This window comes from Lissotriton helveticus, chromosome 3_2, assembly GCF_964261635.1.
Source record: "Lissotriton helveticus chromosome 3_2, aLisHel1.1, whole genome shotgun sequence".
In the NCBI taxonomy this organism is placed as follows: Eukaryota; Metazoa; Chordata; class Amphibia; order Caudata; family Salamandridae; genus Lissotriton; species Lissotriton helveticus.
Window position 1 is genome coordinate 271,707,685 of NC_136062.1, and position 14,062 is coordinate 271,721,746.

At 45.0% G+C, this 14,062-nt stretch overlaps 1 protein-coding gene across 6 annotated transcripts in view; it reads right to left on the reverse strand.

The window, feature by feature from the left end:
* The window catches only part of HERC1 (HECT and RLD domain containing E3 ubiquitin protein ligase family member 1), a 2,088,313-nt gene that overhangs the window by 715,483 nt on the left and 1,358,768 nt on the right, over window positions 1-14,062 (reverse strand). For all 6 annotated transcript variants that reach the window (XM_078685198.1, XM_078685199.1, XM_078685195.1 and 3 more), the window contains exon 52: window positions 9,567-9,691. In XM_078685198.1, coding sequence (XP_078541324.1) covers window positions 9,567-9,691 — 125 coding nt within the window. The remainder of the gene's footprint in view (window positions 1-9,566; window positions 9,692-14,062) is intronic.

The window sequence follows — 14,062 nt, forward strand, 5'->3', positions numbered from 1 at the left end:
TCAATTGCATGACTTTGTAAAAAGTAAAATTTTATTGTGTTTTTCATGTATATTTTTGAATGTTTGTTTGTACCCGTAGGGGTCAGTGGTAAAGTAAATCTTGCGTTTATTTTTAATTAAAATGCCCCTTCCGAAGGATGTTGATTTGAATGCGGAGTGCTGTCTAGAAGTGTTTAGGCGAGCGCTAGGGCATTGTTTCACATTGTAACTCATTCTCAGGGCACGACCATACAGGACAAGGTCATCTGTGGGTACATGTCATCCCGAATTCACAGTGCCCATTTCAAACTCAGAGCAGGGATGAAAGGCAAAGCTGGTCCAGTAAGAATGTCCGTCTAAACTGAATGTTACACACAGCAGCAACAGGCACGTTGACAGGATGGGCTATACTGCCTAGCTTTGTATCCTATTAAGTCCACGGCATTGTTTGGTTTCACACAAGCCTCTGCTTTCTTTTGATATGCAAATCTCCCCACTTTGAACCCCATTCACGACGTAAACGGCCTCTTCGTGTTGATTGTTCAGGACGTAGGAAGAAGGGGGAACGTGCAGAGTCAAATAAAAGGTGTAGGAATCACATCATCTATATATTTTAAGAGGGTTTGGTCTGGAGAAGCACAAACTCAGGATTTAAAGAGTACTCCAGCGGTTGGGGGTTAGCTTTACTGATAAAAATGTATAACAGCCCAAATAAACTCTTTTTAGCAACATTAGAATAATGAAAAACTGGGGAAGTTCTAGCTATATAACAACTCAAAAAAATCGAAGTTCGTGTGCAGCACTTTGATGACAGTTCATAGGTCACTGTCCTATTTTAGGATTGTAACTTCTGAACTGCAAGTTACACTGGATCTCTGTGACATAGGCAGTAACCCACCGAGCTATCCACATAAAATTCAGTTTATGTGCATTGAAAGAAAAACTACCAACAGACAAATGATTGCTCTCCAGCAGGATCATAAATCACCAGAGTTATTGGTACATTTTTTATTATTGTTGTGCATCGTTGGCAGATTCACTGTGAGGGCCAAGGCTCATGTGTGGGTGGGCCTGGCTCATGTTAGGGTGGGCCTGGCCCACCCGGCCCACCCGCTTGAGCCGGGCCTGCTTCTGAGACAGCCACAGTATCGCAGGTCTCAAGGGGTGCCCTCACTGTCTCTCTGGAGTGCCCCCAGCCCCTCTGCAGTCTCACAGGCACAGCAGGCAGGCATCTCTCGTACTCTGGCCGGCAAGCCCCAGACACGTCGCCAACTCAGAGCAAGGCACAGCGCTCAGTATCGCTTGGGTCGTCTGCCCACGGGACACTCAATTGTTCGTAAGGCTTACGCGGGCCGGCAGTGTCTCCTCAGGGACTCACTCACCGCGGGTGGCGGAGCCGCTCAAGTCGAGTCCAGCCGTCACGCATCACTCTGACATGCTGGGGGCACCGCACAGGACCACGATGCACACACTCTGTGATGGCTGAAACTGGCTCTGTCTGATTTGGTCACAGTTTCACCACAGGCCCCTCCACTATTCTTCCTAGCACTTCAGCTTCATGTTTTTAGGGCGGACGTCAAGATAAAATGAGGAATGCAACCGGATTAAGAAACGGGCAGGCGAAACCGGCATAGAGAGCGGTTTGCTGGCCATCTTCATGGCCACGCCCCTCGCATGGTAGTAATTTCAAGCAGTCTTTTCATTCCCAGTGATCAGTCTAGCATTGTAAGAGATGCATATTGCATTGCAAAAATGTCCTATCGATCGCATGGATCTAGTGAATGTTAGAGTTTATGGGTGATTTCATATGTGGCACCAAAGCATATTGAAACTAGATTAACAAAATAAAAATGAGCATTGTGAGAAAGTGGCTCTATATATACTGGACAATAACTAAGTACAGTGTGTAGAGTCCACCAACCCCAAAGGTATAACAGAGGTTCAAGTCAGAACTGACCTTACTCTCCAACGTGGTAGCTTGGTCGAGCAGTAAGGCAGTACCAGAGGACAGTGTAAAGCATTTGTTGTACACACTCAGGCCAATTGTTAGCCAATTGGAGTCAAGCAAGCCCGGCTGAAGACGGCTGTAATGCCAGAAACCGGACCTGGGAAGCTTGATTCCGGTCCAGGGAAGACATGGCTGGGCAGTTCGGGCTGGACTGTTCCCATGAGGCACAGGGCCAGACTGATTTGCATATGGCCATGTCTGAACTGGGGTGGCGGAGTGAGCTAAAGAACGGTGATGGATTAAACCCAGATCAGTTGACTGGGGGTGAGTGTTTGTATTGTCAACGCTCCGTCCATCACGACTTTTGGTTTTTCTTGGTTCGCCCTAAGTTGGCAGGGTATGATCAGACGTGAGTCACTTGCTCACTTTGCCACTGGAGTCAAGCAAGCCCGGCTGAAGACGGCTGTAATGTCAGAAACCGGTCCTGGGAAGCTTGATTCCGGTCCAGGGAAGACATGGCTTGGCAGTTCGGGCTGGACTGTTCCCATGAGGCACAGGGTCAGACTGATTTGCATATGGCCATGTCTGAACTGGGGTGGCGGAGTGAGCTAAAGAACGGTGATGGATTAAACCCAAATCAGTTCACTGGGGGTGAGTGTTTGTATTGTCAACGCTCCGTCCATCACGACCTTTGGTTTTTCTTTGTTCGTCCTAAGTTGGCTGGGTATGCTCAGACGTGAGTCCCTTGCTCACTTTGCCACTGGAGTCAAGCAAGCCCGGCTGAAGGCTGTAATGCCAGAAACCGGTCCTGGGAAGCTTGATTCCGGTCCAGGGAAGACATGGCTTGGCAGTTCGGGCTGGACTGTTCCCATGAGGCACAGGGTCAGACTGATTTGCATATGGCCATGTCTGAACTGGGGTGGCGGAGTGAGCTAAAGAACGGTGATGGATTAAACCCAGATCAGTTAACTGGGGGTGAGTGTTTGTATTGTCAACGCTCAGTCCATCGCCACCTTTGGTTTTTCATTATTAAACTTACACCAAACATTGAATATTGACAAAACAACTGTGGCTGACCAAGGTTTCGCACTATAAATTTCAATGTTGGGAAGTCAGTATGACGTTGTGCACATTAACATCCGGAGCTGGCCACAAAGAGCTCCACTGTCGAGACAGAGATCAATTTTTATAGCAAAGGATGGTGCACCAGAATTTAGTAGTCCAAACAGGCTGTTGAATTTTTGAAAAAAAGTCCTTTATTGTTTTCAATCTTTAAAAAGGCCATCAGCCAACGCGTTTCGTTCTCATACGAACTTCGTCAGGGCTAGGGAAAAACCTGGTCACAAATAAGGCTACCAAGCGTAGTTTATATGGAAGGACACCTCCACGTCATCAGAACGTCAAGATCTCCAAATGTATGGATGAGACGTGTTATGAAAAATTCCTTAACGCCAATAAGCGTCACCGGGCAGGAGACTTTGTGATCCGGACACGAAATGACCACACCGTAAGGAAATGTATCAATACGGCTAGCAAATTGGGCCAAGTTCCGATGTTGTACCAGTTGTGAATCAGTGGAACTAGTTGAAATCGATGATCATCCCTCATCAAATTTTAGAATAACACAAAGAACTAGTATTAATAGGGGGTAGAAGCTGCAAATTTAAACACTCGTGTCTCCAAACCCGCTTGTTTTGAAACAAGCGGGTTTGGAGACACGGACTCGGCAGTTACGGAGATTAAGACCCGTCTTCTTGGGGAGATCTTTATTAGTGGTTCAGGTTTTTATACATGTCCTTTACCACAACGAGTGTTTAAATTTGCAGCTTCTACCCCCTATTAATACCAGTTCTTTATGTGTTATTCTAAAATTTGATGAGGGATGATCATCGATTTCAACTACCCACCCATCATCCACCCAACCATCCACCCACCCACCATCCACCCACCCACCCATCCATCCTTTCACCCACCCACCATCCAATCCACTGATCCATCATTTCACCCACCCACCCACCATCCACCCACCCACTCATCCATCCATCCTTTCACCCACCCATCATCCATCCATCCTTTCACCCACCCACTCATCATCCATCCATCCATCCTTCTACCCACCCACTCTCCATCCATCCATCCTTTCACCCACCCATCATCCATCCATCCGTCCTTCCCCTCATCATCCATCCATCCTTTTCCCTCATCATCCATCCATCCTTTTCCATCATCATCCATCCATCCTTCTACCCACCCACTCATCATCCATCCATCCTTCCCATCATCATCCATCCTTCCCCTCATCATCCATCCATCCATCCATCCTTTCACCCACCCATCCATCCATCCTTCCCCTCCATCCATCCCCTCATCCATCCATCCTTCCTTCCCCTCATCCATCCATCCCCTCATCCATCCATCCTTCCCCTCATTCATCCATCCTTCCCCTCACCCATCCATCCATCCCATCCATGTATCCTTCCCCTCATTCATCCATCCATCCTTCCCCTCCATTCATCCTTCTCCTCATCCATCATCCTTCCCCTCATCCATCATCCAGCTACCCTTCCACCCATACATCCAGCTATTTACGTTTTCTCTCCATCCTTCCCCTCACTCATCAATCCATCCATCCTCTTTCATTATCCATTTATTCCATCTTTCATTCATCCATTCACCCTTTCACTAATTCATCCAGCCATTCACCCATCCCTTCACTTACTTACTCGCCCGCCTTTCCATATTAATTTTGAGCTGAGCCCTTTTGAGAAGAGGCCCATCAAGAACTTCACCCTCGCTTCAGGGGCCGTTCCAGGACTGGGACAGATGCCACCCAGGGCGGAGACAGGATCCACCACAGGGGGTGGACAAGAGCCATCACAGGCGGGGGTGGACTGGAGCCACAACATGGGGGGGCAGGAGCCATCACAGGCGGGGGGTGGACTGGAGCCACCACATGGGGGGAACAGGAGCCATCACTGAGGGGAGGGGAGGAGCCATCACAGGAGAGGGAACAGGATCCACCAGGGTGGGCACAGGGGTGGGCATGCAGTATTCTAGTATCATCTTGGGCTCCTCGCCCCCTCCTGCACAAGACAACGAGAAGACAGGCTGTCTGTCCAAAATGCCATCCCACACTGTGATGTACAGTACTTACAGGAGATACTCTAAGAGTACTGATTTAACTGATTGTCCTCCATACTTTGTTAATCAGCGTGGGTGCGATTGTGCCATTTCTTTATTGTATTACATTATAGACTGCATGTTTGAAGAACCGAGGTTTGCTTACAATTTAGTGACAGTAATTAAGTTCGGTGAAGAGAAGCACATGCTGCCTCGTGTAATCAGGGCCGAGTCTAGGATGTTTGGGGCCCTGGGTAGAAATGGAATGTGTGAGCCCCCCTCTAAATAGCAGAGACATGATGCATTCAGGGCTGTTTGCATGTGAATAGATGGCGCTGCTCCTGAACCTGCAGCCCCTCCCTCTCAGTCATCTTCGAAGCACCTCTTAACAGGTCATCAAGGGCTGGAGGTGTGAGGGTTGCCACCCCGCTGTGCCTCTCCATTGCTGCTGAGTATCTGAGGAGCTTTGGTGCAGCATCGCAGTGAAGAAGGGAGGTGGGGGCAAGCTGTGCCGGCTTTAGGGTGAGGCAACCGGTGCCCTGTTAAAATGACAGACAAATGGCGTCCGTTAAAGAATCCTTCACGGACAACGGACAGACGGCCGAAATGACGGACTGTCCGTGAAATTTACGGACGGTTGGTCACCCTACTACTACCACCAGACGGCAAGCGCAGCCTACAGACAGTCCGCCTGCGAGTACGGGGCGGCCGGCTTCTCCCGGGACAAGGAGCCCCGCTGCCCAGCCTGGACGAGCCCCCGCCGCACTTCAAGACGGACTGCGCTCAGGGCAAGAGCCTCTTCGGGGAGCCGGAGGAGGAGGACAAGTGCCCCACGCCCGTCTACCCCTGGATGCAGAGAATGAATTCATGCAACAGTGAGTGTGGTCCCTTGCTCTCTGCCTGCCCACACTGCTGCTCCATGCTCATGCCCTCTGCCTGCTCGGGCTTCTGTCCTCTCTGCTGCCTGCTCCATTCACCCTTACATGTACTCTACCTGCTCAGCCCTCTGGCCCCTCTGCCTGCTCAGGCGTCTGTGCTCTCCGCTGTCTGCTTCATCCATCCTGATCTACCTGCTCAGCCCTCTAGCCTCTCTGCCTGCTCATGCTTCTGTCCTCTCTGCTGCCTGCTTCATCCATCCTTACACATACTCTGTCTGTTTAGCCCTCTGACCCCCCTCTGCCTGCTCAGGCTTCTGGCCTCTATGCTGCCTGCTATATCCACCCTACTTTCTTCCGTGTGGGCTCTCTGCCTACTCAGCCCTCTGGCCCCTCTGCCTGCTCAGTCATCCGTGCTCTCTGCTGCCTGCTTCAGCCACCCTGCTCATCCGTGTGGGCTCTCTGCCTGCTCAGTCCTCTGGGCTCTCCCAGCCTGCTCAAGCTTCTGTCCCGTTCCCACCCCCGCCCCTCCCGCTGTCCGTGTGCCGTTCCCGCCTCCCCCTCCCGCTGTCCGTGTCTCCAAATGCTTGTTTAATGTTCCTTTGGGTAATGTCCGCGCTATATAAAAAAGCCCTTTATAAAAATAAATAAATGTTTGACAGAGTGAAGGGAACGGAACGCACCGTCCACATCTGGATATCTGTTTGACAAAATACTTGACACGCAAAAGACATGTATTGATAGGACTTCGGGCTCGCCTATTGTTAACGAGAAGGAGACATCCCTTTTAATCCCCAGCGGACAAGTAGCCCACCTGGGCTCTAAGTGGGTGTGAAGTGCCTCTCGCTGGAAGGGAATTTATCTCGCCGCAAAGTGCTTTTTACCAGACCTGAAAAAGTTGCCTTGGTTTTCATGGCAGCGGCACGCCGAACTTTGCGAGTTTCCTGCCTTCCTTCCTGGGCAGAAAATCAGTAACTTATGTTTTTTTTAATCCTGCTTTTTTAGAGTCTGAGAAACTGCGCCCATTGACAGCTGGCAAACCGTCCCGCGCCTCTTTGTCCTGTGGGGAGACATTGTTTATAGCAACCGGAAATCATCAGGGCAATGAAAATAGCTCATAAAAAATATATAGAAAAATGTGCTGCTTTCTCTTTCCCGCTCCCTTTCCTTCAGTCAGTGCCCTTCACCAATGGTTTCTCACTCTTTGTTCGCGCGCCACTCCAACTGCGTCTTCCCCACCTTGAACCAATGCCACCCATGCACCTTTTGTATAACAATCTGCCCTGAAGGCACCAAGATGTCTCGAATCAGGGGCGTAACATACATTGGTGCGTGCCCTGCTCCTCAAACACATCATATGCAGGGTTAGCTTTTAAAGGATGTTTTCCAGGGTAGATATTAAGACAGTTCTAGTTGTGTTCCGAATAGTGTACGCATATGTTTACAGTACGCATGCGCATATGCGCACTCTTTGTGTACAGTATAGTTTGTGTGAGCTGTGTATAAGTAAAGTACGTGCATACTTTTCAAGTACACGTATTTCCATGTCATGTTTGTATATTGAATAGGGCGTGTGCAGACTGTGTGTGCTATACTCCGAACTAACGTTGTCTGCACAGTATATTTTGTATGCATTGTCTGTGCCATGTCAGTTTTGTTCAGTTTGTTAAGAGTATTTTGTATATGTGGTTAACCTATACCGTAAGCGCGCTCCTTTTACAATATACTCTGTGTCCATTCCATGCATGTATGGTATGATGTGCATTAGGCGTGTTTACACCTTAAACATTATACAAGTTGTTTTTTCGTCGTCTCTTGCGTGCATGTTAATTGTGCAGAATAATGTGCTTACATTTTGTGCACACCATATAGTGTTTACAAGATGTGTGAGCATTCCATCGGGTTTGCGCCCCTCAACATGTGCACCTTAGACATGTAATACAGATCATAGTTTATAGTGTACATCGCATTGCGGGAGTATGTGTGCCTTCCATGCACGCAATATTGTGAATAATGCCACTTGGTGGACAGTAGGCTGTGCTCATTGTGTGTGCATTCTGTTGATTTACAAAAGGACGTGAGTGCACGCCGCCTATGCAAGGCACAGATTGTATGCATTCCGCGTCTGCCTGCTGCGTGTTTAGGGTATATTGCGTGTGCATGGCTTATGTGTTTAGCACGTGTCTGTAGGCTGTTTTTAAACAGTATAGTCTGCTTGAATTTTATATATGCATGCTGTAGGCGTACAGTACTGGGTGTAGATGACGTGTTTTACAGTGTACTGCTTGTGCATGTTTGTGTATGTGTGTGTGTGCAAATGCAATAGGTCTCACATTTGCGAGAGATTAAGCTATTGGCAATGTAAATGACAATGCCATTTATTTATCTGTTTTCAAAAGCAACACATAAATAAATATGTTGTCATTTACAATGCCAGTAGCTCTAACTTTGTCAAAGGCGAACCCGTTGCATTGTAAATGCTTGTTCTTTCATGTAAGTCAAGTTTCATCATCGTTAGTCTTTTTCCCTTCATTTCTTTTGATCTTTAGTATCGCTACCAAAGTGCTTAAAGGTTAAAAGACTATCATGGAAAGCATAGCAGTCTCTATTTTATTTAGGCCTAATTAGCCTGCTTTTCCATTTGTCTCGCTTGCATATCTTTAGCTGAATGTATGCAGGTCATTTTCACAGCCAGTGTCTTTTGTTTATTATCTTAAATGACTGGTGCCACAATTCTAACCGATGCAGATGTCAATGTTTTAGTAATGGCCGCTTAAAATCAACATGCAGACAGAGCAGGCGCATTTTGTGTCCTGATAGCCTAGTCTGTTAAGAATCTCATGTTTCTGAGCCCCGTTTTATTTTGTAAATACAAGATAAAATCAGTGATTCAAACCAATATAAAGTTAAGCATTTGACCAGTGATTAGGAGAGGTTTTCACACTCCGACCTTGAATCTGTAAGCTCTCGGCCGTAGTTTTCTCTGGAAGCCTAGCAGAGCGTGCTCTTACTACGGGATCACATTTCTTAACCGGCAGAACTCTGATAAAGGATGCATTCGTTAGTTGTCAACAGGTACGATGGGCAATCAAATTTAATAAACTCTAGAGGCAAGTTTGCTATTCAGTTCTATGACTAAAGTACTGCTTAGGAATAGTTCTAGGGTGATAGGATCGTTGTGGTTGCCAAAACATGTCAGAAATGTTAATTTTATTCTTGATGCTTATTTACGTGCTGGGTGGTTACTGTGTAGATTTTAAGTACTAAATTAATCATTTTAAAATAAACACTTTAAACAAAGGCCTGTTGCTCCTGATACTATGCTTGACTGTGTCCTAGATCAAAAGATTGTTTGGAATACCACCGTGTCCCTGAAATGGGACTGATAGGTAACCTGACAGCACTGCCCATGCAGGACGGCTTGGTTGGTTAGTGACCGGGCTACAGTGCTCACTGTATTTCTTCCCAAGTGCAGTACACTGAAGTCCTTGTAATCGTGAGTTAGAAAAATAACCGCTGGAGTTCGGGGAAATCCCATCATCCATATCAGTTGTCAGTCAATAACAATATAACCAGTATGAACAAACAAAGTAAATACATTTCCTGTCATTACTGCAAGTTTCAGATATATGATTAATACATACCTGTTAAAAACACATGTCTGTTGTAGGGAATATTGATTCTTTGTCACGTTCCACACTCGGATGGTGCCATCGTTTCCACTAGTAGCCAATAATCCCTTTTTGCTGCACCAGACACAGGTAATAACCTGAAAATTAGAGCAAAAGCATCTGCTTGACATTCCAGTGTGACATCATTAACCGGATGACATCATCATAAATGTGAGTTGCAGAATACTATCACGAGGTCATAAGTGGTGAGTAAAAAAAAAAACAAAAAAAAACAGAAACACAGTGCCGGTGTGTAAATACTGTTTTCGTTAACTGTAGAGGAAACCTAATATTGAACGTATAATCTATTAAAAAAACATACATTTGTCTGCAAATAATTCACCCATTCAGTTTTATTTCACCAATGTCATATGTAACAATATGAAAAATAACTAATATGGTTAAATGAAAAACAAATTGGGAGATAAGGTACCAGCACCTACAAGTAGTTGCAAATTAAGGAAATGCAACTGCTAAAGGGGTTGTAAAAATGAAATTATTTCATAATGCTATTAAAAAAATGAATAAAGACATATGTTAACTCATCCTTTAAAATACATGTATTACTGACAGCAAATTAAGAGCCCTCAGCAAGGAGTGATCTCATATGTGGACTACGCAGCAGTGACCGGTAAAGTGCTTAATTTAGTCTGAGATGTGGTTTATTCCTTGCTGCTTGTCTTAATGCTGGGTCAGGAAAGCTTGATACGATTACTCCCATACATTGTTTTTTCTATGATGTTGTCTATTGATTCTTTTGGTATCATAGTTCCTCACTAAGCATTCTTCAGTTAAATCACAGTGGTTGGTACACTGTACCCGATATCAGTATAACATTGCAAAGCTGTCTCTACATAGAACTATGTCCCAATCAAACGATCACTTGTCTTTCCACGTCGTTAAGATTGAGGAAAAGCTGATGTGAATCCAGTTGTGCAATTGTGTTCTCTGTATTTGTTTGGTCTGTATGGTCAGTGCCAGTAACTCTGCGTAAAGAGTGAGTCTGTTGGTGCATCGTAGTAACGGCTTGTCAAGTTTCAATCAGAGGCCATTAATACAGCTTACTCCTTGATTTTCTTTCCCTTTCTTTCTTCCTGCTGATACCTCCATATTTGTCTCCTAGTGCACACTTTGGCAGCTGCCTAGAACATTTTTCTCAGGCTACTGAGCCATAGCTGTCTAATAGACAGTTGACTAGGCATGAATACAGCTTCTTACATCCGAGTATGTGTTCATATTCTACCAGCACCATACCGATACCACCAATGCTACATCAAGGCATAAAGGTATCAGCTGTGATCTGAAATACTACCCTTGAGGATCGGCTAAACGTGATAGTGCCAGTAGGAAAATAGAAGTTAGGTAAAAGCCTTTACAAGTATCATTGACACAAGACACAAATGTGTACTCTCTCCCTCTTAGGTGCAAGTGTTACCATGTATCCCCAAGACAGTGATCCTCTAACAAGTCCTGCAATAGTCCCCGATCGCTGGTGTAATTTGTGTCTGTTCTACCTGATCTATGAAACATTGGGCCCACTGCCATTTTTCATTCTCTGCTTACTACTGTCTTATGTCTAACAAAGGCTGATACTGCCCAGATTAGTAATGAGAAAAGGTTTCTTTGACCTCTAGGCACACAGACAGAGCCTTCCAGTAGTGTCAACCACTGTACGCCGATTGTGACAAAAATGAAGCGCTACTCGGAGTCCTGCAATAGCCTTAGGACTGTCTCCTCCGTGTCCATGTGTGGCTGAGGGGGAAACCCCAACAACATTGTGACCTTTGTTACAGGCATATAGTTATCTGCCTACTCAATTTCTCTTCAGTTTTGCCATCTCTTAAAGAGTGGAGAGGAATGGAGTCTCCTGCAGTAATGTACTATATACAGATTTGGATTGTAGGAAATTCAAAGCTATCTTACATTTGAAAAAGTATGAGAGTCCATTAACGTCAAGTAAGATGATAATATAAGTCTTTCTGCACTGTCCTCGGTTTCTGTTGTACAGTAGCCTCTATGGCAATAATGAACAAATTAGTGAAAGGACGAACAAGTTAATTACCTTCGGTAACAGTCTTTCTGGTAGATACTCTATTTTTCCGCAGATTCCCCATTTTTCATTTTCTGAATAATTCCAGGCACCAGACTGGATTAAGATGTTTTTTCAACAATGCCCACCCAGGGGTGGTGAGACATTGCTCATATGAGAATCACAACACCCCAAAAGTGACAGAACGGAGTGTATTTAAGCGCTGCCCCTGCACACATTTGTCAGTATTTTAAATCTTTCTCCTTTTGTGCCTGCAGAAGGGGAGTCATTCAAACAGGCTGCAGGTGAAAGGGTGCCAAAATCGAACTTGTATTATGATGTACAGGATTCCACTCCACATTAAGAGGGAGGTGGGAGGGCATTACGGAAATGGCAGTTACAGTGTCCATCATAAAGAGCGTTACTGAAGGGAAGTAACTTATTTGTATTCATGGATACCACATCAGTATGTTCCAAACTTCCAAAAGTGGACGGTCTGAAGCGTAAACGCAGATAAAGGAAGTGTTGTTACAGAATTGAGCAGGCAAAATGGCCTGAAGTAGTAGTTTGTCAGCATGTTGAGCTACTCACCACTATGGAAGGCAGCCTGAGACTACAGCAACCTTTTGTCTTGGAAGGAAGTGGTGGAGAGAGGTTGCACAGAGATAGTCTGTAGTTCATTTCATGCACAGAAGTGATAGTGCTAAGAAAGGCCATCTTGAACATCATAAGCTTTGGTGAGCAACTACGCATAGTCTCGAATGGCATGCACACAAGTAACATCAGGAATAGATTTTTAAATCAGTGAGGCAACGCAAATCTTTTTGGAGGTAACAGGTGTGTCATGCCCTTCATGAAACGCATCACAACTGGTGATTTAAAGACAGAGAATTGGTCATCCTAACAAAGTGGCCTAAAATGCTATCGATTAGCCCTCAACTGGCCCCAGATCCTCTGTTGTTTGGATTCAGGGCACTGGATGCTGTTCCTGGGCTTCCAGGACGCATATTTACATACAGCCGGCTGCAGTCCCACAGACGTTACCTGCAGTTCATTGGGGGGTCAGAATATTTCTAATTCAACGTGCTGCCTTTTGCCTTACTTTGGCAGTGATTGATGAGTCAATAAGGTGCTATAAATGAAGGAGGCAAGTGCTCAGATGGAGGTAGAAAATGTGCATTTTGATTTTTTTCTGGAAAGAAAGTTAGTCTTTAGTGTTTAGTACATTTGATCTCTTCTGGTAATTAATTTCAAAGGGTTGGTCAAAGCCAAAGCTCCAGGTGGGATTTTGGCTCTCCAATCAGAGCTAAGGTACCACTACCAATATAAGAAATACAGGAGCATGACCAACTAGTCTGTAATTCTTAAGGCTGGGGAAAAGGATTAACTTTTTTTAGGGTCTACAATGTTGATCTAGCCGTAGAAACTGTGTGGACTATACTTATGCAGCTTAGTTGTTAGCAGTATACTCCTCTTGATAATGTATTGATTAGGTAGAAGATTGGTGCTACAACAGTTTAATGAATTAATTCCTATTCTTGTATTCAATTTCTTTTTTGTTGTTGTTTTGCAATAAGTTTGTCAACAGTAAACCTGTGCAACACTGCAGAACTTTCCAGCACCTGTAACATAACCGCTTAGAATCATCTATGTGGAAGAGATGTCAGGGGTCAAAAACATACTCAGCACGCAAGCCTTCTGTTAAACGCATCCACAAGAGGTTCTGGCACGCCACCATGCTATGACGAAGAACACATTCTTTATTCTCCTCTTCTCTGAAGTATATTTCTTTCTAGAGGATTGGAATTTTCTACAAGATCTAGACTTCTTTTATATTATTGCTCTTCAGTGCTTGATTAGAGGAACAATACAGTTCATCACTCTCAGGGGCCTCCTGTTCCCCTCATGGAGCCACCCTGCCCTTTGAGACATTAACTTGCACCCTTAAGAACGCCGGGCTTTCAAGGTCATACCAAGACAACAATTCCATTGCCAGCTGTTGTGTCAGTGTTAGATATCACCTTTTTGTACTTGCGAAACACTTAAACCAGGACCTTTACATTTTTTCTTATGAAGTAAAATCTATAAAAACATTAAAACATAGAAAAACCATGTAATTAATTTGAAGTTGCATGATTGTTGCTATCACTGGACATAGCTCAGAGCAAGTCCACAGTCCTGACTTGTAGATGTGGCAAAGAAGGGAACAAAAATATTTTGTAAAGGAGGTGCTATTTATGTGCCCCAATTTAGTACTTTTAGTCGGTGCTATGCTATGACGGTTTCATGCCAGACACAGTCAGTGATGTTAGAATGTGCAAAGAGCATGTGTCCCAGGATGTTGCTTATATATTTCCAAGATAAAAGAAATACATTCTGCAGAAATAGTTTTCAATAGGTTATCAACAACAAAGAAAAGAGTCATTCATCTGTCTAATGA